The sequence below is a fragment of the Mobula hypostoma genome, chromosome 22 (genome assembly GCF_963921235.1).
Source record: "Mobula hypostoma chromosome 22, sMobHyp1.1, whole genome shotgun sequence".
Lineage (NCBI taxonomy): Eukaryota > Metazoa > Chordata > Chondrichthyes > Myliobatiformes > Myliobatidae > Mobula > Mobula hypostoma.
The window spans coordinates 173,486-190,328 of NC_086118.1; the positions used below are offsets into that span (position 1 = coordinate 173,486).

Sequence of the window (16,843 nt, forward strand, 5' to 3'; positions counted from 1 at the left end):
TAACGGAAGCTGTGGGAGAACGCGCGCGCACAACTGATCCGGCTCGCATGAAGTCACATTTTGCCCAATCTGGCCCGTGACCTAAAATGAGTTTGACACCTCTGGTCTAGAGAGAGTGGACATGGAGAGAATGTTTCCCATAATGGAGAAGGACGCAGCTTCGGAATAGAGGGACACCCATTTAGAAGAGATGAGTAGGAGTTTCTTTAGCCAGTGGGTAGTGACTGAGTAATTCATTGGCCACAGACATCTGTGGAGACCAAGTTATAAGACTATATTTAGGTGAAGGTGGATATTTTCTTGATTAGTCAGTGGTCAAAGGTTTGGGGAAAAGCAGGAGAATATGGTTGAGAAGGATAATAAATCAGCCGTGACGGAATGAAAAATAGACTCAAAGGGGCAAATGGCCTAACTTTGCTCCTGTGTCTTCTGGCTTTATAGACAGGGTAATAATGTTGCCCCTCGTTGTCTCTCAGTGAAAGCTGAATGCTAGTGGCATCAGAGACATTGTTTAACTCTCTCATTGCCAACCTCGTTGCCCTTTCCATGGAGATCCAGCTAAGAGTTCCTGTCCTGCAGTCTCTTTTTATTGTTATCCAACATTTCACTGCTCAGTAGCCCTGTGTGCTTTCCTCTGGGCAGCTTGCGTACAGTGGCACTTAAACCTCCCGGAAGATTAGCATTCCCACAGGGATGGTGACACTAGCGTGAAGCACTGCACAGAAGCTCAGAGAAACACGTTTAATGCCTTCTGATTGAAGGAGAATCTGCAGGGTACTGCTCCACCAATCCATGTCCGGCGGGAGGAGAAGATGGCAGTGCGCGCAGCTCTCCGGTGAAATGATATCGAATCTGTTAAATAGGGGCCGTGGACAATTCTGATTTGATGAAGACAGACGTGAGAAGCAGAGGGACATCTGGAGAAATTTCTGAAATGCCTGGTTCGCTGCTGTTGTTACTGTGCGATCGAGAATCTCCGGAGGGTTCACTGCTGTTGTTACTGTGCGATCAAGAATCTTCCAGAGGGTAGGCCCCAAAATCCCCGGCTTTGCCTGCTGCTGGAGACCAAGGCTGAGGTCGAATTGTTCGGATAGAGATGGTGCTCGGTACTCGGTGTTGGAGGGCTGATCAGAGCTCGAAGTTAACGGACGACTCGGAGTCGGATTGTGGTCGGGTATGGCAGGGAGAGTTTTCTTCCTTCTCCTGTCTGCGTGAGATGTGGGACATTCGAGAGACTTTGAACTTTTTACTGTGCTCATGGCCTGTTCTTCATCAAGTTGTGGTATTGTTGCACTGTTGTAACTATATGTTATAATTATGTGGTTTTGTTAGTTTTTCAGTCTTGGTCTGTCCTGTGTTTCTGTGATATCACACCAGAGGAGTATTGTATCATTTCTTAATGCATGCATTACCAAATGACAATAAAAGAGGACTGCATGTCCTCATAATCTAACCTAAATCTAATTCAGGTTTTTCAATTTGTATCATAGGCTAAAGTTGTGGATCCCCAAACTGAGGAAATCCTTCCTGTGAACACGGCAGGGGAACTGTGGATCCGCGGCTATTCCGTCATGTTGGGATACTGGAATGACCAGGAAAAGACAAAGGAAGTTATCACCCCGGAGGGCTGGTATAAAACAGGGTGAGTGAGTGTGGGTTAAGTGCAGGAGGAAACCCAGTCGCTGGTTCATCTGAGTTTTGTTCCTCCAAACACTGAGAAAAAATCCAGCCTCAGTTCTACTCTTGTTAAGCAGTTCGGGACCAAGTGCTTGGCACGGGCTGCTCTGTTCCAGGGACGACTGCAAATTACAGGAGTTGGGTGAGCGAGAGAACTTATAATGTGACTGTTAGTTTGCTGTGACAATTTATAGTGAGATTGTAAACTTGCTGTGGAAATTGTAGTTCACTTGCAGCTTTTAGTTCAGTGGGAGAGAAGAGGCTGCCAGTCGCAATAAGTGATGAGATCAGCTGGAGGAGTAGAAACAGGACGAGCCAGGAGTCTCCTACTGACCGCTCCGCCCTGCAGTGAGATGCAATAGGAATTGGAATATTATTACCACAAGTACAAGATACAGTGAAGGTTCGTACAGGTCTGATCCACACACTGTGCATTGAGGTAGAACAAGGGAATACAGTAATGACACAGAATAAAGTCAGAGAATTTCGATATAAAAGTGTAAAATGATGAAAATAGATGTACAGTGTGACTGTGCGAGGAGCAGCTCGCAATGAGTGGTCGCGATCTGTGATGGTAGCTTCAACACCGCAATCCTCTCCCTGTCTTCATAGCCCTTTTCACTTTAATGTTGTAATGAGTGCAAGTGAATCACTGATCACTTTGAAGGACTGTTTGAGTTCTGGGTGGGAAAGGAAGACGTGGCCTCTCCTACGGTTGTATGGAGAAATGCCATGAGAAGGGAGTGAGTGGTGAGGATAGAAGGGTGAGCTAGGGTTGTGCATGGAATCGTCTGTGGAATATGAAGAGGGAAGATGTGTTGGTGGCAGCAGAAATTGTGAAGGATGACCTGTTGAATGCCAAGGCTGGTGGAAGGAAAATGAGACCAGGAGATGGGGTGAAGTCAGGGGCACAGGCTCAAGGGTAGAAAGTCTCATCATTGGAGACAGAGAACTGGGATCTTGAAAGGAGGCCAGAAAAAGGGTGGGAGGAATATTGTCAAGATAGACTTCCTGTTATGTGTTGTAACTGCAGAAACTAATCAACAGAACAACACAGGAGCCAGGATATGTTTGGTTTACTTTTTTATATATGACATCTATGACGTGGTGCGTGGCATTAGATGTTTCCCATTCATGTACATCTTACATATAACCCAGAATAAATTATGTAAACAAACAAGGAATGCTTAATACGATATATTTACAATATTACTCAGATACTACTGAAATGTTGAACATGCTACACTCCTTCCTGCTTAGTTATAAATTCCAACTCAGTGTAGAAGGCATCTCAACTCAAACCAGTAACATATTGTTCTCTAGCCATCCTACGCGGTATACTATTTAATACATCTACTGTACAGGCATCCACAGCATAGTAAATTTGAAATTGTCCCATTCAGGCCTAACGATTTAATGACTGTGGAGGATTTCTTACTCTTGTGGGATAAGCCACTCCTGACAGGGAGCCTCCTCCGTGGTGGTTGTAGGAGTCGACTCTGAGACTGCAGAAAGTGATTCTGACAGTCTTCGACACCTTTCTTCTGAAACAACTGACTCTACTCTCCTCAACTGATCGACATATCATTTCCAGAGGGCATCAGACACAATCTGCACTGTCAGGGACAGTGGTCCAGCTCTGTCCCTAATTTTTCTAAGTAACACTTTTGATCACCTCCGTAGTCGCTTGCTAGGACCGCTCGATCAGGGTGAAACCACAAACCACCTTGTTTGAGGAGAGCTGAGTTTGCCTCAGCTGCTTGTACGGCATACTCCTGCCGGGACTGGCTTTGAGGAGATCCAAGCATGGGCACAAGGGACGACCCAGGAACAGCATAGCTGGTGAGTTTTGGTTGTGGACTGTGCTGCCTTGCGATATACAAAGAGGAAATGGGTGATCTGATTCAGTGTAGCGTGTTCTTCTGGCATTGCTCGCGGTGTGTTCTTTGGACAAACCTCTCCGCCAAGCTGTTTGTAGTTGGGTGGTATGGTACAGATGTAACATGTCTTCTTCCGTTCATTTCTGGGAATGACTGAAACTGTTCCACCACAAACTGGTCTATTGTCACTGAATAAGTATTCCGGAACATACTCCTTCAGAAGAGTCTTTTTGGTTTTTTGGTTTCTCTTTGGGTCATCTCTGCCAAAACAGAGAGGCTTTCAATTTGCATTAAGGAAAATATGTCAAGAGGAATGTTCTGTTTTGTAAATTTTTCAGCTGTTTCTTTTCCAAGGGTAAACGGGACACTCCGTCAGCATTCCCAGGATTAGTTCAATTCAATCTTGTAATTGTGCCCTCCAAAAACTGGAGCCCATCTCTGCGTTTGTGCTGCTGTTGTTAGTGGACCATCCTGTGGATTGAAAATGGACACTAGTGGTTGTTGATCAGTAACAAAGGTAAACTCACTCCTGTGCAAGTACTGGTTCAAACACTTTACCCCCAAACCAGACTCAAGGCTTCTTTGTCAATCTATGCATATTTCTTTCTCTGCAGTGATAAAGGACTGTGATGCAAAGGCTATGGGGGTGTTCACTTCTGTCACTCATAACATGTGACATGACTGCACCTATACCATAGCCATATACAGTACATGACTGCACCTATACCATAGCCATATTCCATACATGACTGCACCCATACCATAGCCATATTCCATTAATGACTGCACCTATACCATAACAATATACTGTACATGACTGCACCTATACCATAACCATATACAGTACATGGCTGCACCTATATCATAGCCATATTCCATTAATGACTGCACCTATATCATAACAATATACTGTACATGACTGCACCTATACCATAACCATATACAGTACATGACTGCACCTATACCATAGCCATATTCCATACATGACCGCACCTATACCATAACCATATACAGTACATGACTGCACCTATACCATAGCCATATTCCATACATGACTGCACCCATACAGTAACCATATACCATACATGACTGCACCTATACCATAGCCATATACCATACATGACTGCACCGAAACAATAACCATATACCATACATGACTGCACCTATACCATAGCCATATACCATACATGACTGTACCTATACAATAATCATATACCATACATGACTGCACCTATACCATTGCCATATACCATACATATATTCCTTCAATCTTGGAAAGAATTCCTTCAGCCCCCATTCAATCAAACTCACTGGCTACTTTGTCACAGATGGTATAAGGAACTGGATGGGCATTGTAAAACTTAGGTATAGCATTTTCATTTAACACTATTTTATCCTTGATATGTTTGAGTTTTCTAATCCCATCCTTCAACGCCACTGTGGATCTTCCAGTGAACTTTCTTAATTTGCTTTCAGTTGACTTCAAGCAGGCAGGTGCATGGGTTTCAATGGGATCCGGGATCAGCCACCATGGAATGGCGGAGCAGACTCGATGGGCTGAATGGCCTAATTCTGCTCCCATGTCTTATGGTCTTATGGACTTTTGTGCAGTTGCAGTGTGCAGTTTTGGTCTCCAAATTTGAGGAAGGACATTCCTGCTATTGAGGAGTGCAGCGTAGGTTCATGAGGTTAATTCTCGGGATGGTGGGACTGTCATATGTTGAAAGATTGGAGCGACTGGGCTTGTATACACTGGAACTTAGAAGGATGAGAGGGGATCTGATTGAAACATATAAGATTATTAAGGGATTGGACACGCTAGAGGCAGGAAACATGTTCCCGATGTTGGGGGAGTCCAGAACCAGAGGCCACAGTTTAAGAATAAGGGGAAGACCATTTAGAACGGAGTTGAAGAAGAACTTTTTCACCCAGAGAGTTGTGGATCTGTGGAATGCTCTGCCTCAGAAGGCGGTGGAGGCCAATTCTCTGGATGCTTTCAAGAAAAAGTGACGTAGAGCTCTTAAAGATAGTGGAGTCAAGGAATATAGGGAGAAGGCAGGAACGGGGTACTGATTGTGGATGATCAGCCATGATCACAGTGAATGGCAGTGCTGGCTTGAAGGGCCGAATGGCCTACTTCTACTATTGTCTATTGTCTATTGTCTTTGGTACAGGAGATATGGCATGCAAATGGTGGCTGTACTTCCAATCAAGTTGCAGTTGTCTCGGCCAATTGTAGCCTGTCGCTGTTGGTCCTCCTGTTTTCACACCGTACAAGCCAAATGTGGCTTGTTGTATTTCACGGCTACGAATGTCATTGCACAAGACTGTGCTGTAAGCCATATTGCTTCTCTCCTGTCAGTTTTCACATTGTAAATCTTAAGTCTACTTAGTCCTGTGCCACTCTCATCATGATCAGAGTTTTCATCAACAGCATGCAGACTAATGGTCTTCTTGAAACTGCAACTTGACTTTTGATCTTTTTTCCTTCCCCGTGTAGTCCATTTATTTTTGTCTGTCCAACATGCTCTTTGTATATGTCTTACTTTGTTGCATTTTCTGCAAGTTTCACCTTTAAATCAGCATTGGTCTGGTGTATGGGAGCCCCTGCCACAATGGTAGCACAATTTGTTCGGCCACACAGGTTTTCTGTTTAATAGGCATCCGTTAGTCTCATGAGACCATGGATTTGCGCCTTGGGCGCAGGCCTGGGCAAGGTTGTATGGAAGACCGGCAGTTGCCCATGCTGCAAGTCTGTCCTCTCCATGTCACAGATGTTTGTCCAAGGGAAGGGCATTAGGACCAATACAGCTTGGAACCGGTGTCGTTGCAGAGCAATGTGTGGTTAAGTGCCTTGCTCAAGGACGCAACACTCTGCCTCAGCTGAGGCTCGAACTAGCCACCTTCAGATCACTAAACCGACGTCTTAACCACTTGGCCATGTGCCAAGATGTTGCAATTTTGTTCATGCTCACCTTCACTCCTGACTCAACTCAATTGCATTTCTGGCTGCTGTTTCCATTGATGCAGTGATTTCAACTGTTCTTTTAAATGTGAGCTTTGTTTCAGTTAGGAGCCATTTTTGAATGCTTTCTTGTAAGATTCCACAAATTAAATGATCTCTCAGTGCACGATTGCTAAACTGGTAATATTCAGACAGTTTCTTCAATTTGGCCACGCAAGCTGAAGTGGACTCCCTTTCCTTTAGATTCCACTTATGAAGCCTAAAGCATTCTGCAATCAACAATGGTTCTGATTCTAAATATTCCTGGATTATGTTCACGTTATAAACAAAGCTCCTTTTGTTTGGTTTGGTTGGAGCCCTTAAACTTCAAAGGAAACTGTATGCTTGTCCGCCTATCGCACTCAGCAACACTGCTGCTCATTTTTCATTGGCTATTTCATTTGCTTCAAAATACTGCTCAATTTGTTAAGTAACATCATCTGGTTATCTGTTCTGCAATCAAATACATCTATCTTTCTGATTTAGCTAGCCATTTCTGCATTTAAAAAAAATATTATCACCCAGTACTCACTGATTATGAACCCGTGGATATAGTCGTCGCTCGTTAGTTTCATCCATTTTCTGCCTTTTTATAAACTCAAACTTCTCTCTCAGCCCTTCTGAAGAAAAACATACTGTACTTCAACAGGTTGGTATTGTCTCAGGTTCATTTTATATTTCCTCAATGCCACTGTTATGTTTTGTAACTCCCAGAAACTAATTGAGAAAAAAACACAGGAGCTGAGATACCTTTTGTCTAGTTTTTCTTTCCCTTTTTTACTGAAATGCTCAGGCATGATGTGGTGGCATTAGGTGTTTGCCATTCATGTACTTCTTACATATAAGCCATAATGAATTGTGTAAACAAATGAGCAATGCTTAAAACAACAATATATTTACAATATTACTCAGATATTGAATACGCTACACTTTTATTGGATGTTTGGAGAGAAAGAGATGGAGAGATCGAGGAAGGGAAGAACCAGTTTCAATAAGATTTGACAATCAGACAACTCTTAACTTCTGTACATTCAGCACATTCCTTCAGTCACTCCTTCACTGTTCTTCCATCTCAACTAACCTCTCTCCTTCTTACCACACTATTCCATGGCTCCTTGCTGCCATCGTCCACTTGTTCCCTGAAACATTCAGAAAACAGGCTTCATACTCAATATTACGCAAACCACAGGTCCTCTGTCAGGTAACAGCAGCCCCAGCTAGTGTAGCTCCATGATAAAATGCTGGAAATTGTGCAGCATGGATCTCATCTCTCAACAGTGAAGGTCCAGTGCTTGGCACAGTTTTGGAAAAGATCAAGGTCTCAAACCCTGCTGTATACTTGGGAGACATAGGCTGCGTCCAGCAGGTGCTTCGAAACACTGGAAGGATGCCAGCAGTGTTGTCTCTGCAAAACACTCCAATTCCACTGGCGAGGTCAATGAACCAACGTGAGTGTCCTCTCCCCAGATAAATCTCCTCTTGATAAATTCACATCAACCCTATGATATCAATCACTTCCCACCTCACCTTTGCTTAAACCTGTGGGTCCAATACTGATTCCACCAGCCCACCCAGAACAAGTCCTCCTCAACCCAGGGGGACCAATATCCTGGCAAGGAGGTTTGCTAAGGTCACTGGGGAGAATTTAAACTCTCATATCTCCCTCCTCAGGAACTCTTATCACTGGACTGACCAAACCCTGGTGCGAAGCTATTCTTGAGAGGCACACCTAGCACAGTCCTGCTGGGACACTCTTGATGGGGCATTCCTGCTGGTAAATTGGTATATTTTTACACATGACAAGATACAGTGAAAAAAGTTTTTTTTTCACTATTTATGCATATAATTTCATCAGATCAATATATCAAGATACTACACGGGTGTAGGAGTCATGCATCTATTTTCTGTCTGACTGTATTGTATGTTGTGTTGTGTGTTTATTATGGTAATTTGTCACATGGGTTGGGGCATGTGTTACATTTGTAAATTCAACCCTTTAAACTTATTCAAAGGAAGACACAGGATCCAAAATGTGAGTCTAACTTCGTGTTTATTTTAATCAAGATGCGCACATATCACATGGTAGCGTGACAGTTCATGTATTTATACATGTAACCTGTAATGAATTGTTTAAATGAAGAAGAATGCTTAATCAAACTTTATATATACAATATTACTCAAATATTAAATACACAACATTCCTCCCTGCTTAGCTATAATCTCCAGCTCAATCAAGAATGTATCTCATTCAGTATATAGTATACTATATAATACAAACTACTATACACAACATTGTAAAATTTGAATTGTCCCATGAAGATTTAATCACTGTGGAGGATTTATTACTCTTGTAGGATAACGTCTTTACTGACAAGAGGGATGGCTCTGCTTGCCAGGTGAGAGTTGTGGCTGGGGCCTCCTCCGTGCTGCTGTAGGAGTTCACTCCGGGCCTACAGGAAGTGACATGGGCAGCGGTTACCACCTTCCTTCTCCTTTCTCTCTCTGGATCTACTTCAATACCTTTCTTTTTCCTCCTTACATTCTTTCTGTCTTTCACACCATTCTCTTTCTCTCCACCTCTTCCCTCCTTTTTCTTCTTCTAGTTTGTGCATCTTGATCTTGCGAAGGGCCATTTAGTTCACTGGAGTGTTCTCTTATTAATCCTTTCGTTGTTCCCTTCCCCATCTGTTCCCTCCTCTTGGTTTCCTCATCCACAATATCATCTGACAAATCCTCTGTTTTTGTATCTCCATTCACTCCCTTCTTTTTGGCCTTCCATTCATCCATCTGGGCTTAGGTCTTTGCACCTACCTTTACAAGCAGCTTTTTGTCTCCCATTTCAAGTTCACGCAATAACCTTAATGCACAGAGTGTTGATTCTGGTTCTTCGTACTCACAAAAACTGAATGCTTACAACTTTACTGATGCTCTGTGAACTCCCTTCCAGCTTAAAACCAAGACACACTTTGCAAGTAGCTGCCTGATTAACATATCAGGTATGTTGCCTACAAAACCTGTTGTGGTCAGACCACTCACGATTCCTCTGAGCAGCGTGGTCCTTCCTTGGTCCAGTGTGCTCTCCAGCCAGAGGCACAGAGGCTGGCACCATCACCTGTTTGTCCTCTGTTGGGCAACAGTTCAACAAAGGATCCGGCACCGATCCCTGTGGATCTTCACAGGCCTCCAATCAGAGGGGCAGCCATCTACTACCACTCTCTGGCTTCTCCCACAAAGCTAATGTCTAATCCAGTTTACTACCACATCCTGAGTGCTGGGTGACTGAACCTTCCTGACAGCCGTCCCACACCGGACCTTGTCAAATGCCTTACTAAAGTCCATGTAGACAACATCCTCTGGCTTGCCTTTATCAACTTTCTTGGTACCTTCTTCAAAAAACTCTGTACGATCAGTCAGGCTCTATAAAACCTACCACACACAAAACCATATAGACTATGTCTGTCCAAGTACTCATATATCTAGTTCCTCAGGATACCTTCCAATAACTTTCCCACTAATGTCAGGCTCACTGGCCTATAATTTCCTGGTTCATTCTTAGAGCCTTTCTTAAACAGAACTATGTTTGCTACCCTCCAATTCTCTGGTACCTCACCTGCCTTTAAGGATGATTTAAATATTTCTGCTAGGGCCCCGGCAATTTCTGCACTTGCCTCTCACAGGGTCCAAGGGAACACCTTGTCAGGGCCTGGGGATGTATCCACCCTGATTTGCCTCAAGACAGAAAAAACCTCCTCCTTTGCAATCTATACAGGGTCCATGAAGTTGATGCCATTTTGCCTCACTTTGTGGCCACCTCCTGAGTAAATAGAGATGCGAAGAATTAATTTAAGTTCTCCTACATCTGTTTTGGCTCCACACATGGATTAACATTCTGATCTTACATTTTGTCCCTTGCAATCCTTTTGCTCTTAACAGATCTGTAGAATCCCTTAGAATTTGCCTTCACCTTGTCTGCTGGGCAACCTCTTGCCTTCATTTAGCCCTCCTGATTTCTTTCTGAAGTATTCTCTTGCATTTTGAATACTGCATAAGTACCTCACTTGTTCCTACTTGCCTCTACCTGCTAGTCACCTCCTTTTTCTCCTAAGCAGGGCCTTAATATCTCTTGAAAACCCGAGGTTCCCTATACCTGTTACCTTTACCTTATAGTCTGACAGGCACATAAAAGCCTGGTACTCTTAAAATTTCACTTTTGAAGGCCTCCCATGTGCACCAAGTACACTTTTGCCAGAAAACAGCCTGTCCCAATCCACACTTGCCAGATCCTTTCTGATACCATCAAAACTGGCCTTTCTCCAATTTAGAATCTCAACCTACAAACTAGACCTATCTTTTTTAATATTTTCTTTGAAAGTACTGGCATTGTGGTCAGTAAATGCAAAGTGTCCTCCCACACAAACTTCTATCACCTGGTCTGTCTCATTCCCTAATTGCAGATCAAGTATCTGGCATTATGATTTCCACATACTGATGAAGGAAACTTTCCTGAACATGTTTCCTGAACACTGGTGAATCTGTGGAATTCTCTGCCACAGGAAACAGTTGAGGCCAGTTCATTGGCAATATTTAAGAGGGAGTTAGATATGGCCCTTGTGGCTACGGGGATCAAGGGGTATGGAGGGAAGGCTGGGGCAGGGTTCTGAGTTGGATGATCAGCCATGATCATAATAAATGGCGGTGCAGGCTCGAAGGGCCGAATAGCCTACTCCTGCACCTATTTTCTATGTTTTCTATGTCTATTATGGGATTCCCAGTCAATATGTGGGAAGTTAAAATATATGTGGTTGCAACAGTGCAATCTCTCCACAAGTTTGTTCCTCTAAATCCCTCGGACTGCTGAGTGGTCTGTAATATAGCCCCATTAAGGTGGTCATACCTTCTTATTTCTCAGTTCTACCCAGAACACCTCACTAGTCAAGTTCTCCAGTCTGTCCTGACTGAGCACTGCTGTGATATTTTCCCTGACTAGTAACACCACTCCTCCTGCTCTGCCACATCGAGTAAGAGTTCGGCACGGACTAGAAGGGCCGAGATGGCCTGTTTCCGTGCTGTAATTGTTACATGGTTATATGGTTATACAACGGAACCTGGAATGTTGAGCTGCTAGCCCTGCCTCTCCTGCAGCCGCCTCACTAACAGCTGTTGATCCATGCACGCCCTGAGCTCACCTGCCTTTCCTACAATGCTTCTTGCATTGAAATACAGGCGGGTAGGGACATTAGTCACATCATGCTCAACCTTTTGGTTCCTGACTTTGCCTGAGGCCTTAACGTCTGCCTCCACATCAACCCCAGTTCTGACACTCTGGTTCCCATCCCCCTGCAACTCTAGTTTAAACCCCACCGTGCAGCATTAACAAACCTTATCGCTAGGTTATTAGTCCCCCTCCAGTTCAGGTGCAAACTGTCTCCTCTGTACAGGTCCCACCTTCCCTGGAAGAGAGTCCAATGATCCAAAAATCTTTTTCCCACCCTTCCACATCAACTCCTTGGTCATGTTTTAAACTGTGTGATCTTCCCACTGCTGGCCTCACTAGCGCATGGCACGAGTAGCAATCCTGAGCTCACAACCCTGGAGGTCCTGTCCTTTAACTTAGCACCGAACTCCCTGAACTCACTTTGAAGAACCTCATCACTCAACCTGCCTACCTCATTGATACCTACATGCACCACGACCTCTGATCTCCCACTTACGAATGTTGAGGGCTTGATCTGAGATGCCCTGGCACCCAGGAGGCAACACACCATCTGGGAATCTTGTTCTCACCTACACAACCTCCTTTCTGTTCCTCCAACAATGCTATATCACCACAGCTCATCTCTTCTCACCCACCTTCCCTTCTGAGTCATAGAGTGAAACTCAGTGCCAGAGTCCTGACCGCTGTGTCTTTGCTCTGCTAGGCCATCTTTCCCAACAGTATCCAAAGTGGGGTACCTGTTATTGAGGGGAAAGATCATAGGGTTACTCTGCACTGGCAGTTTAACCCCTTACCCTTCCTGACCGTCACCCATTTTCCTGTGTCCTGTACCGTCGGAGTAACTACTTCTCTGTATGCCCTATTTGTCACCCGTCAGCCTCCTGAATGATCCAGAGTCTATCCAGTTCCAACTCCAACTCCTCAATGCGGAGTGTCAGAAGCTGCAGCTGGGCGCACTTTGTACTTCTCACAGTTGTGGTCATCAGGGATACTGGAGGTCTCCCTGCCTTCCCACAGCCTGCAATAGGAGCATTCCACTACCCTGCCTGGCATCTCTACTATTCTAACTGTACAGCTATAAACAAGGAAGAACAATAAACTGTGTGGGCGACTGTGTGCGCGCGCGTGCGAGTGTGTGTGTGTGTGCGCGCGCGTGCGAGTGTGTGTGTGCGCGAGTGTGTGTGTGTGCGCGTGCGTGTGCGTGTGTGCGAGTGTGTGTGTGCACGTGCGAGTGTGTGTGTGTGTGTGTGTGTGTATGGGGGGGGGGTGGTCTCTACCTAGAGCATTTTTTGCTTTCTCTTACTGAAGTCTCGAAGAGCTAAAGCCTGACAATCTCTCTATCTATCCCCTCCAATAATGACTGCTATGAAATGGCTGCTCCACTTGTCCCTGCCTTACTTTAATTTGTTATTGTCAATCAATTCTGATGCTGATTGGCTGCTACTCAAAGTTCCAAACCTTCACGAGTCGCTGCCTTTTCTACTTAATCAGTGAACTTGAGTGAACTACATCTTCTCAGGTTTCCAATCTCTCCAATTGGCCACTGCTCAAAGCTCTGAACTGCCACGAGTCACTGCCTTTCCTACTCAGTTGGTGAACTGAGATAAACTATGTCTTCTCAAGCTTTCAATCTCTCAAATTGGCCGCTACTCACATCTCTGCTTTTGTTCAAACATCCTGCTGCACCTAAATAGGACAGTAGGCATCTCAGGTTAATTTTAAAATATAACCTTGTCGCCAGTGTTATGTTTTGTAACTTAAAAAATTAAACTAATTCAAAGGAATCCGAAATGTGAGTTGAATTTCGATCTTACTTTAAGCGAGGCACATGCATTTCATGTGGTAGTGAGATGACGTATGCAATTTGTGTATTTATACATGTAACCTGTAATTAATTATTTAAACAAAGAAGAAACAAATGAGAACAGTTACGTATTCATGCTTTGTCTTAGTTTAGTTGAGAGGGTGTAAGCCAGGGGTGATATTATTTTGTTGACTGCTTAATTATGCTAATTTGAATGTTAATTACTTTTATTTTGCTATATCGTTGTAAGATCATTCATGGTTTCATAATAAAGGATTGCACATACCGGAGCTCAGTTATTTGGAAGCATGTCATACAGTACCAGCTCCTGTGCTCAGTCTGGCAGCAATTTTGCTTTGTTTTCAAGTAACCACTACATTTTGTCAACAAAAAAGTTATACCAAGCGAACACTGGTCTACGGCAAGGATTGTTTCGGACCTGTTGGCGAAGCTGGAGCAGTTATTTGTGCTGTGTATTTGTGGTTTGAACACAGTTTTGAACAGTCAGCACTGCCTGTCCATTGGGGACTGTTGCTTGGTCGTGAGGTGTTTGTCTGACAGTCCGTTGCTTTGTTTTATTGAAGTGCTGAAGTATTCTTTGGGTTGAACTGAACACTGTTTGGCTAATTTATGCGATGTGGATGGACGCACAGTTTGTTGCCTACATTTACTGAACAGAATATCAGTAGTGCATTTTGTGAATGTGCTGTGGGCAAACAAAGAGTTAATTGTGAGTTTTGCTAAAAAGGAACATAGGTGAATCAAAGCATGGAATTGTCACTAGCAACTGTGTAGTTGGGACTATCAAAAGAGGAATTCAAGTTACTGTTAAGGCAATCAAATTGAAGGTCTTTGAAAGGAGTATGTGACAAATATGAACAAAATTAAAGGTTTAATACCATCAATTAAAGATCTTATGAATAATAAGGAAAATTCCTTACAAGTGCAATCTTATCTTGAGGACTTGACTAATCGCTGTGAAGCTGTTGCTAAGCAACATCAAACACTGTTATCCTTACTTCCCAAGGACGAACAGGTAAACAGAATGAAATTTTTTCGAACATTACTAGCTATGATAGTGTGTTCATAGAGGTTGTGAAACAATGGTTGACCCAAACATATTTCATTGAAGGTCATGTTGCTGCAACAAGTGAATATGTGTCTCACCTTCCATCTGACAATGTTTCTTAAAGTCCAAGGCATCTTTTGACTAAGCACATAGCAGAGAACTCACAGAATGATGTGAAACCAAGTGACAGTGTATTTAATATTAGTTCTCGAAGTCTGGTTGCAGGAAGAAAATCTTCTGTGTCTACTACCTCCTCTGCACGCATTAAAGCAGAGGCTGATTTAGCTGCATTAATAACACTTTGACAATTATTGAAGGATAAACGTGCACTGGAGGAGCAAGAGGAACAATTAATTGCTCTGCAGCAATGGCAAACTTAAGTTTGAGGATAAAATTGCCACAAAGGTGACCAAAGTTAATGTGCTAAAGACTTCAAGTGTGAAGTGTGGCGGGTGCTGAGGGTACTCCAGCAGAACAGTTCTATGGTGTGATTTCCTCTATCGACAAGGCGCAGAGAAAAACAAAAACGCTCAATGTCATTGCTGCTTCATTTGTTCCTCGAATATTTGGGATGCATGTACAAGTCCCCAAGGGATAGTTCAGAGTATTTACTCTCACTCTCAGTCTGCATGAATGAGGCACTCTGATCCTATGTAACACCCCACAGCTCAAAGTGCTCGTGGAGGTATCCACTTACAGCATGGAAACAACCTCAATGTATCGATATAATAAAGAAGCAAAATGTAACAACAGCCTTATTAGCACAACAATGTATCACATCTTTGCCTAAAAAAAAGAAATTCGAATATGAGGGTGATCCTGCATTTGTGAAGGCTTTTGAAGACAGTGTTGAAGGCAAGGCTGACAGCCTCTACACTCAGACCCCATATAACTCTGCCTCACATAGCACTGATATGTTACAAAGCGGTTATGCAATTCTTTATCGAAATGTTAAAAAATGACAAAAAATCATTGTAAACAACACCTAAAACTTCTCAAGAGCATCTGCCATTATAATAAACATTCAATCAGCCAATCAGAGCACTTTATATACACTCTCAGCCAATCGTGTATTAGTTCTCGCTCTGCCACCCCCTGCATGTGTAAATGTTCTTGCTCCCTCACCAATTTATTCCATTTTTTCACCCACAACAGCCTGCAACTTCCAGTGAGAATAGTACTTTAAAGATATCGAGTAATAGCATTAGCATGGACGTGAAACTGCAAGTGATATGGTGTTTGGAAGCTGGTGAGTGTCAGTTTGATGTTGGCACCTCTTTGAAATTGGCTACATTGACTATCAGAACAATTATAAAAATTGCAGACAAGATAAAAGCTTCTGCAATGACGACTTCAATATTAGCATCATCGAAGGAGACTCGTTCAAGGAGCTATTGGCTTGAAAGAATGGAAAATATATAGTGGGATGACAATGAAACATGACCCTAAGCCAGGTCATAGTAATGGAAAAGGCAAAAAGCATCTTCAATCAGATTCAAGAAGAAGTATATGGTGTTGTGATGTGTTGCTGCTCCACTGATGTAAAGGTTAAGCCTATTTGTGTGTTTGTTACCCAATGAATTAATATAACATACATCTCCCGTTTGTTTTTTTCAATCAGGCATACATGTGAATTTACGTACTGTTATAATGACTCCACATCGTGCTGATTTACATCGTGCTCCACCTCTGAGGAGTACACTGGGGGTTGCCCTAGGGAACTTGTCAGAAGCTGCCAGCATATCAATCCTAAAAAAGATACATAAAGGCTAAGGCTTTATTACAGGAACATTTTGGTATTGAACAGAAAATTGCATGTGCCTCCATGCAAAAAAGCTCTTTCTTGGGTACCTATCAAATCTGAAGGCATGAAAGCCTTTCAAGCAATGAAGTGGTCAGCCTTGGAGAATCGTTCCACAGCAACCAGAATGGTAGTGTTTCCATTAGATGGAGGAAGCCCAGTGATGAAATCCACCGAGAGGTGTGACCAAGAGCAGCAGGGCACAGGCAGCAGACATAGCAGATATTCTGACTGAAGGTGGGGTAGACAGATACGAACTTGTGAACATCCAGGGACATAGATAGTCATCAAAATTGTCTCTTGATAAGGTCTGGGTCCATTGAATTCCTGGATGGCCAACCATATGGGAGGAGAGACCCTATTCCAACACTTTGGAGTGCACCGTAGCAGGGA

General features: G+C 43.4%; 1 protein-coding gene across 1 annotated transcript in view; it reads left to right on the forward strand.

Annotated features, from left to right (window-relative positions):
• acsf2 (acyl-CoA synthetase family member 2) overlaps positions 1 to 16,843 on the forward strand; it is a gene marked incomplete at its 5' end in the record, with an annotated part of 195,299 nt that overhangs the window by 137,281 nt on the left and 41,175 nt on the right. Inside the window, one exon of the mRNA XM_063030958.1 lies at positions 1,491 to 1,642. Within this exon, the coding sequence (XP_062887028.1) occupies positions 1,491 to 1,642 (152 nt within the window). The remainder of the gene's footprint in view (positions 1 to 1,490; positions 1,643 to 16,843) is intronic.